The 17,501-nt window shown below is 37.1% G+C and overlaps 1 protein-coding gene and 1 long non-coding RNA gene across 4 annotated transcripts; one reads left to right on the forward strand and one right to left on the reverse strand.

Moving 5' to 3' along the window:
* The first annotated feature begins 1,338 nt into the window (after positions 1-1,338).
* Positions 1,339-4,101, forward strand: LOC113308777 (histone chaperone ASF1B-like). Its single transcript, XM_026557237.1, has 3 exons — positions 1,339-1,631; positions 2,611-2,726; positions 3,426-4,101. Exons 1-3 carry the CDS (start codon positions 1,523-1,525, stop codon positions 3,789-3,791), a joined length of 591 nt encoding a protein of 196 aa, XP_026413022.1. The 5' UTR covers positions 1,339-1,522; the 3' UTR covers positions 3,792-4,101.
* Positions 4,102-15,082: 10,981 nt separating this feature from the next.
* Positions 15,083-17,249, reverse strand: LOC113308593. Of its 3 annotated transcripts, none has more exons than XR_003339929.1 (3): positions 17,032-17,249; positions 16,027-16,751; positions 15,083-15,306 (listed from the first exon to the last, which is right to left on the reverse strand). It is a non-coding gene; the product is annotated as an uncharacterized LOC113308593 (long non-coding RNA). The 3 variants fall into 3 exon arrangements; XR_003339930.1 differs by having other exon boundaries at positions 16,027-16,451; positions 16,550-17,249; XR_003339928.1 differs by having other exon boundaries at positions 16,027-17,249.
* Positions 17,250-17,501: the final 252 nt, after the last annotated feature.

The following is a 17,501-nucleotide window of genomic DNA, read 5'->3' on the forward strand; positions in this document are numbered from 1 at the left end:
AAAAGTGATATTAGAATAACCTAAAGTAGGAGAGAAGAAAATTTAAAACACTAGAAAACTAATGAGGGATCAACACTCAACTGTTAGCGATCAACACTAGGCCGCCCGGTCAGACTCCACCACTCGGTAGAAACTCGACCTCACCTGACTAAGTGAAAAATTTGCCACTTAGCCAATTTAGTTTGCCAGTTAACCAGCTCCATTGTAGATGCAATGAAGTTTTCCATGCCCATAGAAATCGGCCTAACAAGTCAAACAATAGACAGTTAAAATCGTAGATATGTCAACTTTCTTTTACCTCTCCACCATGTACAGGTCGAATAATGTTTAACCTTCAACTTCAAAGCGCAATAGGTACTACATCGCATATTATTGTTCATTTTATTATTATGGATAATTATGTAGATACAAACCGGAAAGAAATTAAAGTTACAACTGCATTACCTGGGCCCTCCGACTTCCGTTACAAATTTGGTACACCAATGGTCTCCATCGTCGCCCACAATTTTCTTACTACGGTCTCTGCAATACACAGTAATATCTGTTGCAGCCAACAATTTTAGTAGGGATAAACTAGCACAAAGATATTTTGGTAGGGGCAGCCTTGCGCAATAGTTACCTACTCACTCGAACAGAACTCGTCAACACACACAAAATAATTAGCTCGATACACCAAAAATCATTCAACAAAAACTGAATATAACAATACCGACTTGCAAAGTTACCTGGTACTTGAATTTTTCATTTTAGCAAAAGAAGCTATATGAACCCATAATTCCTACAGGCACTTTCCCGTATTAGGTTGGGACTCCGGATTACAGTATGTAATTCAACAACATCTGCATCACTCGCCGAAACACGTTAAATTTGTCTGCTTTATTTATCTATTATTCGTTTTCTAATTAACCTTAATTTCGAATCATCATCAACAAATCAATCGTGTTGTGTGTCTAAAAGTAATTTTTGGTACAAATAGTCTCTATGAATAGAAATTGTACACAACACATAATTACTAGCAATAACAATTATCACAAATGAAAAGTCTTGACCACAAACACATAATAAGTTCCCCAGCCAGACCAGATCAACCCCGTCATGAAGAATGTCAGCTTTAATTTAGGAGTAACAATTAGGAGTCGGAGTATACCATATACACATTTTTTCTGAACATTGAAAGAATTATCACGAAAAAAGATGGGTAGTTATAAAAACCAGAATTGTTTTTCAGCATTCAAAAACTCCCGCCTATACCATTTTTCCATTCCCTCCATGACATTACTGACCGGTTATTTCCGGTCAAAAAAACTTGACTATATAAACTAGTGTTTAGAAGTGAAAATGTCATAAGAGAAATTCCCAATTTCTTTTCTCTCTCGTTGGCTAGCTCTTTTCTTCGCCTGGATTTTTCTCCCGAATCTAGGGTTTCTTGATTTCATGGTTGGCTTGTTTCGACTGAGATTTCAACTGAAGTTCTATTAGATTTCTCTCTCTTTCTTTCAATAATCAAAGAAGATCGACAACAATGAGTGCTGTGAATATTACGAACGTGACAGTTTTAGATAATCCATCGGCGTTTCAGAATCCCTTCCAGTTCGAGATTTCTTATGAATGTTTGATTCCTCTTAAAGATGGTATAATTTTTATTTTATTTTGTTTAATTTCTTCTTATTTTTTCTATTTGATTATAAGATGTAATTGTTTGCTTTGATTTTGTTCTCTTTACCATCTTTAGTTGCGCTCTAGCTAGGGTTAGAAAATTTTAGGGATTTTCGCTTCTTTAATAGGGGTTTTCTTACTGGAAATTGGAAGTGTAACATTGAAATTAAAATCGTAGAGAATGTCGATTATTAAAGCAATTGACTTGGGGTTTTTCATTCGGAGCCCAAGTCTGATTTAGGGTTTCTTATTTTTTTCCTTTTATGCGCAGAGAAGCGGTGTTTTGTGATCTGGTTCGTTTTTATATATCTTGTCTTACTTCTTGAGAGTGATTGAAATGATCTTTTCCATGGTTATGTAAATCTTTCAGCACTATGTCAGTTTTGAATGTTTGTTTATGAGTTATTTAGGGTTTTCAGTACTGTGGACCTCATGGGAACTATCATTTTAGACGTCCTTTACACTCTGAGATTTTATGTTGGTAGACACTTAAAGCGCAGTAAGATATCTCTCCCATGTACTCATTTAGAAAGCCACTATCAATAGCTTCCTCTCTTATTGGTGATGTATGACAAGAATATGTTGAGGTTATTATATTTCATCATGGATTGTGCAATAAAAGCATTTATTCATTCTGGTTTGGCGTTGTATAGAGTTCCCTTGCAAAATATTATTTAGTGATTAGATTATTATCAGAGATAAGGCAGAATAAGACTATTTCCTTAAGTATCCATACTAAATTGTTATTATTCATGTTGTTCGTTAATATCACATCAATGTAAATGACATTCTTTAGTATCCACACTAAGATTATTTGTGGAAAATCTTCGTGTTCTAGTTTTTCTTCTTGTCATTTTCAAGCTTGAATCTACTTCTGTTCTTCTGAATTGTATTGTTTTCTCATGCTCCCGGTCTAGGTAATAACAGTTATTTTTCCTTGTCATTCTCTGACAGATCTGGAATGGAAACTCATATACGTAGGATCTGCAGAAGATGATTCTTATGATCAACTTTTAGAAAGTGTGCTTGTTGGGCCAGTCAATGTGGGCAACTATCGTTTTGTTTTCCAGGTAACCTGATCTCTTTACGCATTGAACTGATTCAAAACATTTTTTTTGCGCTATAAGTATTAGAGTAACTGAGAACCGCTCAAATTTGGTAGAGAAATAAGGCCTGCTGATTCATTTATAATATCTCAATGGTAGAAAATCCTCCTGGAACTAGCTCCGTAGCTTTGTTAAAATACAATGTTAGTGCAAGGCAGATCCAATTTCACTGCAAGTTCTCTTTTCACTTTTGTCTGGCTGACATGTATTCATTACTACCTAAATAAATTGTGTTTGAAATTTTGGTAGGAATCCTATGTCTTTATCTCAGTACTATAAATCTCCCACTTACTGTATTTAAATCTGAAGCAGCTTCGAAGAATCTGCAAACACAAGCACAAGTCATATTACTATCTCGTTAAATCTCTAATTTTAGTATGTTGCTTCATTACTATTTAGCGCCGCTAAAAGTACTTAGTCCTATCTTCTTTCCTCTGTGAGTCATTGTTTTTTAAGAGAAAATGTTGATTATCTGTGAATTGGAAGATGAAAGGAACTAGGCATTGCAAACTATTTAAAACAAACTCCCCGAACCTTTGTAGTGTGTATAGATTGACATGACAAGCAAGTTGTTTGTTTCAAGAATGCCAACAATTATTATACCCTTTTGACATTCCTCACTTTTTCTTATCTTCCCTATTTCATATAATGATCCTGTTGCAGGCAGATCCTCCAGACCCATCTAAGATCCGCGAAGAAGATATCATAGGTGTGACAGTGTTGCTTTTGACGTGCTCATATGTTGGCCAAGAATTTCTCAGAGTGGGGTACTACGTTAACAATGATTATGAAGATGAACAGCTAAGAGAAGAACCACCGCAAAAGGTCTTGATTGATGAAGTCCAGAGAAATATATTAGCCGATAAGCCTCGTGTTACAAAATTCCCAATCAGTTTTCAGCCAGAAACCACGACTGAGAATGGAGGAGAAAGCCAGCTACCACCCTCGCCAGATCATCCTCCTTCTGAGGCCATTGAAAATGGGGAAAAACCTCCTTCACCTGAGGACGTTCCAGCTGCTGAACCTTGATCTTTTTCCATTTGCTAGTTTTCTTCTTGGTAGACATTAAATCTTATGCGATGATATTGCGGGTGAACACTATGCAACGATAATTTTTTTTTTTCCGTAAAATCAGTGTTTTGGGGGTCAATGAATTTTGTGAGTTCTCAAGTTCCTTGATCGATTTGTGCAGTCCTTCACAAAATTTGTATAGTTAGGTCTACCGTGAACTTATGCTATTAAATTTTGTGTGAGAAGAGACCCATAATCCTTGTGAAAAATGTCCTTGTCGTTCTGTGAATTGAATTCTCTCCGGCCAGTTTTAGCTGCTGTTCTGTCAGAACTAGATTGTTACCCTGCTTGGCACTGGGTTGTGATTATGGTTATTGCATGGCATCTGCTAGTGATTCTGTAAATAATATAGGGTCAAATACTCATTTTTGATAACCTATCGCGTATGATGGGATTGAACGGAAGCTACTAAATGGAAACTGTTGCGACTCTCATATGCAAGTTACATCTTATTCATCCCCAAGACTTTTATATAGAGAAAACCCGAATTTCTGGTGAATCCAAGTCAAGTAACTACCCATTACATCTCCAAAAAGACCTTTTTTCTTTTAATAGATGACCTGGAATCACGGTGAATTCAAGTGAAGCTGGAAACCTCCTTTCATCCCAAACTCAATTGAGTTATTTGTTTAATGGATCGGTTGAAAGTCTTCGCTATATATGTGGTAGATCATCTTGGTAAAGTATCTGCCGTTTGAAATTCAAATTATTAAAAATAATATAAAATTATTTTTAAAAATGACATTTCAGTCTAATGGTAGGTTATCATTTTATAAATTTAAAGTTATTAAAATATAATACAAAAATTAATTAAAAACAATAACTTTTCATCCCGGAGCTAAAATTATTAAAATATATTCTGCCCGTTCTAGGAAGAGTAATATTTTAACATTTTCAATTTCACCTATTTTTAGATAAAAATAAAAAAAGTGAAAATATCAATTTTTTTGTAAAAACGAAAATAGTAAAAGTTGATGTTTTGTTTTTTGAAACGATTAAAGGAGTGCCATACAGTGTGTTTGGAGGCTCTTAATCCCACATGGGAAAATAAACTATCAACTCCACTTTTACTAATTTTAAAAGTTGTTGTTTTCTTAATTGGAAAACTAAAAACAGAATGGATTCAACAACTCTTGCATTGAATTTTCAGGCATCGGAGTATGCCAAAAGAAAGTGTACAGACAGTAGGAATATTTTGTGGTAAAAGAGTCACCATCTTCCCCAACCCCAATCAGGTGCTTAATATCTTTTATACTTAGCAACTTGTTGAAGAAAGGATCCCTTCATCTAACTTTTGATAAAATGTCTACATGTTTATTATATCATGTTGGACTGGATTGTGACCAATGTTGATGGTAGCCTTGTTTCACAATGTAACTTCATAGGGCATCTAGTGTTGAATCCAGTCTCCTTTAATAATAATCTCCACGATCTCATAGATTGTTTGAGCCATAAATCTTGACGATGTTTCTGCACTAGATTGATTGTTTCTTGCTGCGCCTGTAATAACCCGACACTGTACTGATAATGCCCCCACTTAGCCACTGCGGTTGTCCGGCAGTGTGGGGTTTCCAACGGGCATCGCTGCGGTCATCCAACAACAACGAAAGGTCACCTATCCCTGAATTGTTCCGCCCGAGCACACTTAACTACAGAGTTTTCTGTCAACTCTGGAGCCAATTATGCTGAAAGACCTCAGTGTTAGGAAAGGACAAACCATTACTTATATTCCATTCGGCCAACCATTGCCGAATATCGGGGTATTACAATGCCACCACCTTAAATTGGAGCCATCCTTGGCTCCAGAATATATTCTTCAATCCCAAATCTCCGACTTTCCCTGCCCCTTATGAGACCAGTTCCTAACCTATCCCATCCAACATACACTCTCACCCTCGACAAATGCATGTCGTCGTCCACTCTGATATCATTTGTAATGACCCGACCCGACATCGATAATATTCCCACTTAGCTACCGCGGTTATCCGGCAACGTGGAGTTTTCAACGGGCACTGCTGCGGTCATCCAGCAGCAGCTTCCTGGGTGGTCACCCATCCCTGGATTACTCATGCCCGTGCATGCTTAACTGCAAATGTTTCTGCCAACTCTGAAGCCAATTGTTCTGAAAATGCATCGGTGTTAGGAAAGGAAAAATCATTACGTATATTCCATTCAGCGAAACCTACCCGTCGAATCGGGACATTACAATATCACCACCTTAAATTGGAGTCGTCCTCGGCTCCAAAATATTTCCAAGTAACCCATATCTCCGACGTTCCCTCTCCCTCACTGAACCAATCCCGTCCAGTGTACCTTCCCATTTTCAGCAGGTGACCCGTCGACGGCTCTGATACTACTTGTAATGACCCGACCCTCCATCGATACCGTCCCCACTTAGCCACTGTGAACATCCAGCAGTGTGGGTTTTCAATGGGCACCGCTGCGGCCAGATCTCCGACGTTCCCTGCCCCTCATGAGACTAGGTACCTGACATATTCGTCCAGCATACTCTCTCACCCTCAACAGGTGACCCTTCGTCGGCCCCTCCATCTAAGATGTGTTCGGGCCACATATTCATGTATATAACTTAAAAATCCTTCCCCTCTAAATTCCTGTAAAGCATTTACTTTTGAGAAAAAAATAGGAAGTTAAAACTTTTTTTTAGTTAAAAAGTTGTGTAAGAAAACGGTTTTGGGGCTTTATTTTCAACTTTATAATAGGTGTCAGCATATAAAGAGGGGCCACATACTTGAAGTATGTGGTATGACCACATTGTATCCACTCCATTCGTCGGGTCTGATACCATTTGCATGTAATGATCCAAATCTCCATCGATACTGTCGCCACTTAGGCACTGCAGTTATCCAACAATGTGGGGTTTTCAATGGGCGCCGCTGCGGTCATACGGCAACAACTTCCCGAGAGACCACCTATCCTTGGATTACTCTCTCTCAAGTACGCTTAACTGCAGAGTTTTCTGCCAATTCTGGAACCAATTGTGCTTCAAAGTCCTCAGTGTTAGGAAAATACAAACCATGACTTATATTTCATTCGGCCAACCACTGCTGAATATCAGGGTACTACAACACCGAGTCTTTCTTCCAACAAATAAACAATAGTCAGAGGTAGACCTGCGATCGACCACCAAACCCGCCAATTAGTATTAGTGTATGCCTTAACTTCCACATGATTATTCTTAGAGAATAGTATTCCTTTTGCTAGTGCAAACTCTAGGTAGCGAAGAATTCAATATACTGCATCTATTTGTGTCTCATGCTGCGTGCGTAAATACTAGTCTTACGTATTATGCAATATCATGACTAATGCGAGACAAATAGGCTAAATTTACCACTAACCTTTAATATCTCTTTTTTTTAATCGAGAGGCCAACAGTGTCTTCTCCCAACTTTTGTTTTGGCTCGAAAAGTGTGTCAATGGGCCTACATCCTATCATTCATGTCTCGACTTTAACATCCATAACATATTTTCTGTGGAAGATAAATATTCCTTCATTTGATATTGGCACTTAAATTTCTATGCAGTAGTGCAGGGCTCATAAATCCTTTATTTTAAGTTCCTTATCCAAGTAAGATTTCAGCTTCCACACTTCTTCTAAATCATCACCGGCCATTACAACGCCATCTACATAGATAATAAGCATGGTGATTTCTCCATTGCAGAAATATTTTAGGAACAAAGTACTTGTCTTAATTTGATAATATCCATATCTCAACATACTTTGGGCAAACCTACCATAAGACATATAAAGGTTTCTTCAGCTTGTACACTTTCCCTTCATTGGTAGCGAGTTGAAATCCCGGAGGAAATGTCCATGTACACTTTTTCTTCCGAATGACCATTAAGAAAAAGCATTCTTCACAACAAATTTTTGAAGAGGTTATTCTTTGTTTGCTGACAAAGATAACAAGACACGAATATTGTTCATTTTCGCAACAGGCGCAAAGTTTTCTTGTAGTTGATTCCATAAGTATGAGTGTATCCTTTGGCCAAAAATCTTGATGTTTATCATTCAATAGTTCCATCATACCTGGGCAGTGAATACCCACTTACAACCAACCATTTTCTTCCTTTTTAGTATCTTGACCACATCCCCTTCAGTATCTTGACTAGTATGTCGCCGAGATTAAGAGACTCGTGTCCTCTAGGGACCGATACCGATAATCTCGGTGAGATCTCGACCGAGATTGACGAAATTAGTGATAACACTTGCAGCCTTTTTAAGTAGTCGGGTATCCTAAGAAAAACTTAAGTGATATTGTCTATCGACATGAACATAACAAATACAACCCAAATATTTTTTGTGGAACACGAGTAATAGTTGGAAATGAAGAAAGCACACAAGAGGTGGTTGAAATTTTAGAACTCGAGAAGGCATCTTGTTAATTAAAAGTGTTGTTGTAAGGATAACATCATCCCAATACAATTTTGGCACATTCATTGAAAGCAACAAGCATCTAGAAAATCTTAATAAGTGACCATTGTTCCTCTTGACAACAACATTTTGTTGAGCGGTATTAGTACAAGAGGTTTGGTGGAAAATCCTATGTTCCAAGAAATAAGAAGAAAGACCCGTGTCCTATATACTCACTACCTCGATCCTACCTAAACACTTGAATTTTGTTGTTAAATTGGGTAAGGGACAAATTTATGAAATTTATGGTAGAGTAAACTGAAAATGGGGGGTCAAACAACCTCACCCAATATTTCGATTAACAATCTGTATGGACTAACTCTATTATACTTTTAAGAGAATCAACTAGACAGACAGACTCAATCTTAATAAAAAGTATATCAACGAGTTAATATCTCTATCTCTTGATTTAAATCTTACTCAAGCAATCTGCGAGTCTCGATTAAATACAAGAGAGATAAACTTGGATGGTACGAAAGACCAATATCCAAGGATCAATCAATTATCCAATCAACAACCAAAGGTTGGATTTCACTATTGATCCATACAACGCACAACCTGTGATATTTCAATTATATAACAAAATATAATGCGGAATAGAAATAACACAGACACCAGAAATTTTATTAACGAGGAAACCGCAAATGCATAAAAACCCCGGGACCTAGTCCATATTGAACACCGCACTATATTAAGCCGCTACAGACACTAGCCTACTACAAACTAACTTCGGTCTGGATTGTAGTTGAACCCTAATCAATCTCACACTGATTCAAGGTACAGTTGCGCTCCTTACGTCTCTGATCCCAGCAGGATACTACGCACTTGATTCCCTTAGCTGATCTCACCCACAACCAAGAGTTGCTACGACCCAAAGTCGAAGACTTTAGTAAACAAATTTGTATCACACAGAAAAGTATACAAGGATAGATAAATCTATCTCCCACAGATAAACCTAAAAGTTTTGTTCTGTCTTTTGATAAAAATCAAGGTGAACAAGGACCAATTGATAGACCAGACTTATATTCCCGAAGAACAGCCTAGTATTATCAATCACCTCACAATAATCTAAATCATATGGTAGCGAAACTAGATATTGTGGAATCACAAACGATGAGACGAAGATGTTTATGATTTCTTTTTATCTTGCCCTATCGGAGATATAATCTCAAGTCAATTATTCAATTGTACTCGTACGATAGAAAATGGCAAGATCAGATCACTCAACTACAAGAGAAGTAGTTTCGTCTGGCTTCACAATCCCAATGAAGTCTTTAAGTCGTTAATCGCCAGGGTCTCGAGAAGAAATCTACAATAAAAGGAGAATCAACTCTAGCAAACCAACTAGTATCACACAGGAGGTGTGGGGATTAGTTTTTCACAGTTTCTAGACGTCTCCTTTTATAGTTTTCAAATCAGGGTTTGCAATCTAAGTTACCTTGGTAACAAAGCACTCAATAATCACCGTTAGATGAAAAGCCTGATTTATCCAAGCTAATATCTTTCAACCGTTAGATCGAAACTTAGCTTGTCACACACAAATGAAATGTATTCATTTAGGTTTGAGTAACTGTACCTAAACGTGCACATTGGTTGGTTCACAAATGGTTGACCAATGGTCATCCATATGAGTGCTTTCATATTAACCGTATTCATCTTTCTCATAACTAGTTCAAATGACTCATAAGAACTAGTTCAAGAGTTGTTCAATTGCTTAGGTCTTTATATATAGACACAATTGAAAAAAAATCTATTTGATTAATTTTAATCATGTTATGTACCTAAGTACAATGACAAGTTTGATAGATAATTTGAGGATAAACCTCTCTTAATCCAGAAGGATCAAGCCTACTGGTTCCTAAGAACACAACCTAAATCGTTAAAACGACCTTTTTGATTATGAATTGATTATAATTTGCTTATTGTTTTCATTAGAGACTGAAGACCATATAAAGTTCTCAAATACTACCCTAGAATCCACGGCTAGATAGCCACCAGATGGTTCAATCATAACCCACTATTACAGCTAACTACTATTTACCACTACCAACAATACGAAATACCAATACTACTAAAGACAAATACAAATATGATATGGGGCACACCCAGGTACATGACATTCCACTCTCCTTGAAAACATCCTTGTCCTCAAGGATGAGAGTTAAGTGAAGCACCAAAATTTGAAAAGTCGACGCCCGGTTGAGGATATAGTAGTTGCCGCACTCTCCAATGCACATGAGAAGCCTAATACCCTCAACACCATTAAAATAAACCCGTGAGGCCCATAAGGTTCATATACCAAGCCCAGCTGTCGAATGCTCTCCTGGTAAAAAAAAATTGATGTGAAGTGAACTCCAACAGTAGCCACATAAGTGCTCATCATTATCCTTAAGTATTCTGACCACCTAACTCTTAACAATCGACAACAACTAGCTAGAAAATATAAACCCTTAATGCTCTTTCTCTTCATGTCCATTCTGTTGTGCCTTGGTAGCTCGGATTGCAACCACCGCTTGAGTGTGCTAATGAGTTCAAGAATAGTTTTGAGCTCCTCCTTTGCTGATTGGCGTGACGAAAACTTCAGCTCCATCTCGGTCACCTGTAGCACTATTAACTTGCTTCCCTTAACTAGCACCACATTCACTTGTTTGCAGCCAGCATTTCCTAAGAAAATGTTAACTGCCAAGCTAACTACAACCGCTCTCGCATAACGATTCTTTGTATATGCCGCACTGTTCAGGATATGATTTGTCACTATGTCTGTGTGGGTTATTTCATGACCTATTCCTTCATCTCTTGCTGGACTGCAGCTCGGAAATGACACGCCCAGGTATTTCCACTTAGAGCTTTGCTGGAGTTTAAATGCCTTGAATGTTTGACCCACCGCTTTCATGACGATCTGAATAAGAATCCTGACAAGCAAGTCCGTGATTATCACGTCCCTAACAAGAAACTCTGTCCAGCTGAAGTATCCCTTTCCTATATATACCAAATCCCACCAAACAAGTACTAGATGAGGTCTCTTCATGTTTAATATTATCACACCAGAAAACTGGAACCACGAAAAGGTAACGTCTGACTTCAAGGTATTAGAAGCTGGAGACTTGATAGACTGGAGGAAGTATAAGTTCCCATAAGTGGTCGATCAAAATAAATGCTACAAGCATGCAAGGGCTGCAACACAAGAAGAGAAGTTCCGGGTTGCAACTGATAGACCCAATAATAGGTTATAATACACGTTGAATTAACCTTGAGAACCCCTTTAAAGCACCAACAATGAATTGAAATCACCTCAAGCAAGTCACACTTCAGCACCAGGGAAAAAAATCCTCCTTCACTCATAGCTGACACATAAAATATTGAAGCATTGAACAACCAATCAGACCGGTACTCAATTTTATAAACCAGTTGATGAACAAATACTCTATGGCTTTTATCCACTAAATTTACCCGAAGGAAAACAAACCCAAATCTGAAATCCCGTTGCACATAACAAGAAGTCCACATACTGAGTTCAAATTCCTTTCCACGTTCAAATAATGTACGAGTATAATCAAAAGAAAGATAAAAACAACCCATACCGAGCATTCTGCTGTTGAATAACACCATGGAGTTTGTAGATTGTTTTGTAATAGAAGTAAGAAGGTGCAAACTATTAGAAAGAATGACTGAAGTATTTAAAAAATATGGTTGTGCATATTTAGTGCTGAGAATAAAAACTGAATAGGAACAACAACACAGAAAATGTTCTTTCATTGCTCCAATCCTCCACAATCCATCAGATGTGAGTCCTATAGCATAAAGCAAACCATGTTGAAACTGCAAAAGAGTAGCAGCTTCACCACCCTTCCAACTCCACACTACACACCTAAGCCTTTGACCCAATATCTTTAATGCCATTTCAGTTCCCACTACTCTAATCAACAAGAGTAACCAAATGTTATTTCTTTCAGAGTTTGTAACACACAGCTTACTGGCATCTTGAATTTCAGAATGATCAACAACAACACACACAAGAGCCATCTAATGTATAACCCAAAAATTTAATTCACACCCAAGGTTAGGAAGTAATCGAACAATCAACTTCTCATAAAAAATCCAGGAAGGAACTGCACACTTACCTCGATCATATATCCAGCGAGCAAATAGCTTACTCTCATAACCATTGTCAGTAGTGTCAAAAAATATCGACCCACTTTTCAGAAGTTCAATTACTTTCCCACGATCAAAAACGCTACCCATTCTGAGCTGTAAGAGGAAATCAATTCCAATACCCTATAAATTCCAAGCTTCATTCTAAGGCATGTTAGCAAACAAGAGGCCTGCAATATTAGTAACACCACCTCTAGCTAATATATTCACAATTGATTCACCAGACCAAGAAGCTGACCAATACCCATTCTTAGAGAGTAGCTGAGACACAGAATTTCCACTGCATTCATTCATTAAAATTGAACAGACATATAGTGCAAAGGAACATGAAGTAATTGCATCAAAACCAAATTCATAAATTCCAGCTAAGTAACAAAAATGTTTAAAGAGTTTGAAATCTTTTCCACGATCAAACAATAACCGAATATAATCACGAACAAGAGCAAAACGATTCTTACTAATTACTTTGATGTTACCACGGAAGAACTCCATCGAGCTTTGGAGTTTCTCACAACTACCTTGATTACTCATAACTGATGTAGTTTGAAAATTCACCTCAGCAGGTAAATCTTCCTTTTCTTTGAAGAAAAACAAAGGAATGAGCAAGTCGAAATAGAGATAATCATCATCTTCTAAATCATTGGTTGGATCTGCTTTGTCGTCAAAGAAAAACGATGGAATCAACACATCAAGGGAATCAAGAGAATCAACAATCAATTCTTCAGCCACAAACATCTCTTCAAGTTTTGATTCTTCAGGAACCATAGCTGCTTCCACTGTTGGTTCGTCAGATTGAATTTCTTCCTGAATCTGTTGAGCTTCTCTAACCCCATGGATTGAATCTAATTGCTACTCTGTTGAAGAGTCTTGACTGAATTCAGGTACCAATTTGTCGATGACAATCTCCTCCTCTTTTGTAGCCTTGGTATCCAGAACTCCATTAACGAATTCTAATGGTGGTATTTTAATTGATTCCCATCTAAGATTGGCGATGGAGATTTGATAATCTATCTTCCAAAAACGATAATTGCGACTTACTGAAGGTACATCGTTAAGCACATCTTGATATTGTCTCTTCAACTCAAGTAAATGGTTATAGATTGCACATTTATCCCTAACTCGATACAACAAATCCCCCATGGATCGAACGAATATGATACCAATTGTTATGTACCTAAGTACAATGACAGGTTTGATAGATAATTTGAGGATAAACCTCTCTCAATCCAGAAGGATCAAGCCTACTGGTTCCTAAGAACACAGCCTAAATCGTTAAAACGACCTTTTTGATTATGAATTGATTATAATTTGCTTACTGTTTTCATTACAGACTGAAGACCATATAAAGTTCTCAAATACTACCCTAGAATCCACGGCTAGATAACCACCAGATGGTTCAATCATAACCCATTATTACAGCTAACTACTATTTACCACTACCAACAATACTAAATACCAATACTACTAAAGACAGATACAAATATGATATGGGGCACACCCAGGTACATGACAAATCAATTCATGAACAATATACCCACGGTTTTCAAAGATTGCATTCCTTATAATTTATTGTTTAAGTCCATGAACTACCGATTTGAGAAATAACTAGCTTGGGTACGCGTACCTTAGCTACCGGATTTGAGTTGGTTTTAGTTTCCAAACTCAGCATACTTTTTCGGGTGAAAAAGTTCCACCAGTACGCATACGAATACGCGTACATAAGGTGACTGGTTTTTGAGTTCGTAAACTTCAAACTCAGAGAATTACACGGACATGAACTTCCGCCAGTACGCGTACCCAATCTGTCTCTTTCACCAATACCGCATGCACACATATGCACGCACTTGGTTTCCGGCACATAGATTTATACACTAATGTGTGAACAAACTATATGCTTACATCCATAGGTGGTTACATATTCTCAACTCTACATTTCAATCATTGAAACATTCTTCTATAATGTTATAACAGTCGTTAGACATAAAGAATCGACTATCGTCACCAAAGCTATTTTCAAGATTGAAATGTCATCATGACTTTCGTCACGGGTAAAGATGAAGACGGTTAAAGTAAAAGCTTACCAACACGTATTTCGAAAAAAAGATAGGCGAGTAAAGTCGGCGCGAAATAGCAAATGTGTATGTATGAAAACTATCATACTTATACGACTTTTGTCTCAAGAGTAGGAGATATAGTAGATAGACTTTTGAGTGACAAGATGAGTTCAAGTCTCCACATACCTTTTGGTCGGATGAAGTTCCACCGGTTCCTTGAGTAGTTCTTCGTCTTTGCAAGATAATCGCCATGGAGTCTGGAGCTCAACTATTCCTAACTATCCTAGACCGAGACTTAGTCATAAGTATACTAGAAATAAATACATATAGTTTTGATCACTAACATTGACAAACATGCTTGAGATAGCAACGCATGCGAGTACGACCGAGCAATGCTATAACATAAACATCGGTTTCGTATTTCAGTAAATACACCCACGAAACTCGACAGTATTCATCAATGAATGTAACAAACAACGAGAATTATAAGAACTAATGACACGCGGAGGACCCCAAACATCACTATGTATAATAACAAATAGAAATAAACTTCTATTCATTCTTAAAGGATATGGAACATGGTGATGTTTAGCTAACTAACACACTTCACATTGAAATTTAAATGTATCCATTTTTGAAATCAACATGGAGAATAAACTTTGCAAGTATCCAAAAGAAGGATGTCCCAATCGTCCATTTTTTTTTAAATATGTATATAATTAGACACACTTGTTGATATGTAGGATCATGTATTGTCTTGTAATGTTCCCTGCAAGTCCAAGTAGTAAAGGTATCTCTCCTTACCAAGACCAATCGCCGCTCTCATGAGAAGAACCTGAAAAACACAAAGCGAGTCAAGAAAAAGTAACATATCACTTGAAAGCTTTGGTTATTTGATTGATGGAGAGGAGTCTGAAAGAAAGGTTATGTATATGGAGCTAGTTAACGGAATATATCCTTCACCAGAGACAATAAATGTAAATCCATCAACTGTTAAAATGCAAGGTATACTAGGATTAATATTGGGGCAATACCTTGTTGGGGACCAAAATATTGCAATTGACAAAATAAGGGGTGGATTTATTAAAATTCCTAACTAAAGGACTTCGGTCTTTTTCGTCCTTGACAAATTTGAAAATGACATCTGCATCCCGAAATTCATGCCTATTTTTTTGTTGTCCTCGATTTCGTGTTGTCCAATTAGTAATTTATAAATGCCAAACAAGTGATTTTAATTTAGTATTCCTACCATTTATAATGATTCAGTTCAGCCCACGTACATAAGAACACCTACTTATAGCCTAGGTAAGTTACTGACCATAGGGATTTATGATATTATACTTCATTGAATTATGCTGTAGGCTATAAGAAGCAAAAAATTCACACGGATTTATGATTTAGTTAAGCTCAAAACCACCACCAACAAATTGCAGCTGCATCCCTGTCCTAACATTCATCTATGCCTGAAATTCTTCTTCAATAATCCCCAAAATCCCATCAGCTCAGAAGAAGAAGGAGAAGAAAAATAAGATTGTAAAATCTTAGCAGTACATACCCATTCTCCGGGGCAAAATCGCGGTAATACTTAGCGAACTTATCACACTCTGGAGCATCATCTGCTTTCCCTGGTTTTCAAACCAGGATCTGGAGTCACCCAAACATAAGAAAGTTAATTCAATGCAACTAGCATCTATCCTAGCAACAACAATTCCATGGTTAATGCCTCTGAGGCAGTAAAACAACAAAACATCAAAAACACCATGCGTTGTCAACAATAGAGTTATACCACCAAGGACAAGTCTATCTAGATTGTTCGCTTAAATCTCCTGCAAAATGTAAGCACATAATAAAAAAACAACTCTAGTGGAAGATACCCTAACCCAAAGGGCTACATTGTGTGAAGTCCTCGTAGCCTTTGTTCCACTTCGACAATAATTTGATCATAATCGATCCCTCCATTACTAGTGGAAGCTTCACATCCTTCAACACCACCAAAACCAAATTAATCAACAAAAAGAAAAAACCAAAAATTCTGTAAAACACATGGATTTAACAGAAAGTGTTAGGAATTACCGTACCAAAACCAAAATCTCTGGATTTCTCTAGAAATACAAACCATATATCAAGAAAACCGAGATGAAAAAATGACGAATATAGAGAACCTATTTTGAATATAGAGGTTAGGATTTCATCCCTGCTTCTACTTTAGTTGATGAAATTGGGGATTCTTCTCTCGATTGATTTCAAGCTGTTCGTTCCACCGAGAGATAAGTAAAGCCTCTAAATACAAGAAATATACTTCTTATTTTCTCTTTGAGAATTCACGAAGCTAAATCAATTGGCACTTTTGTATTGCTTTAATAATGGAAATTTAAATTAGCTAATCTTTTAAGACTTAAATCAAAGATAAAACCCAAAAAACAACTTATAACATTGAACAAATCTATGAACAAAAAGATATTCGAAGCACAAATAAGAATTTATACTGAGAACTACACAACAAGCCAAAATCAAATTGAAGTCTGCACAAATTCTTTTTAGGGTCAGACAGAAAACTCACTCTCAGGGAAGTTAGGGTTTGTCTGCAAGTAGAGATTAGGTTTTCTTCTTCAGGGTTTCTCCCATGCTTCTTTGAACAACCTGATATACTGCACAAATGAAAAAAGATGAGAAACTTGGAGAAATCGGTAGGAGACGTGAAAAATAATATAGTCACAGACTAGTTAACCCTATCACTGAAAGAGGAAAAACGAAATGAAGCTCTGCGGAATGGTTGAAAACCAGATAGCTCTGGTATGGAAAACGACATATAAACTCTACTCTTTGTTGTCCAGGACAAAAAAAGGACTTGGGGGTCATTAACATTTTTGTTTTAAACCTTCTCGGTAGAGAGTTTCTTAGTTAGGAAATACCAATTGGCACGCCCATACGAGGGAAATCATAAAAAGGCCCGTCCTTTTTTCAACCATTACAACATTAATATTTTAAGGGGAGAACATGTTAGACCTGTTAGACATGTGATCAGTTTCT

Source organism: Papaver somniferum, chromosome 9 (genome assembly GCF_003573695.1).
Source record: "Papaver somniferum cultivar HN1 chromosome 9, ASM357369v1, whole genome shotgun sequence".
In the NCBI taxonomy this organism is placed as follows: Eukaryota; Viridiplantae; Streptophyta; class Magnoliopsida; order Ranunculales; family Papaveraceae; genus Papaver; species Papaver somniferum.

Excerpts from the sequence above, each read along its gene's own strand:
- LOC113308777 (XM_026557237.1), top strand. The coding sequence starts at position 1,523 with ATGAGTGCTGTGAATATTACGAACGTGACAGTTTTAGATAATCCATCG. Across the intron at positions 1,632-2,610 it reads TTTGATTCCTCTTAAAGATG|ATCTGGAATGGAAACTCATA; the intron begins GTATAATTTTTA and ends ATTCTCTGACAG. Across the intron at positions 2,727-3,425 it reads ACTATCGTTTTGTTTTCCAG|GCAGATCCTCCAGACCCATC; the intron begins GTAACCTGATCT and ends ATCCTGTTGCAG.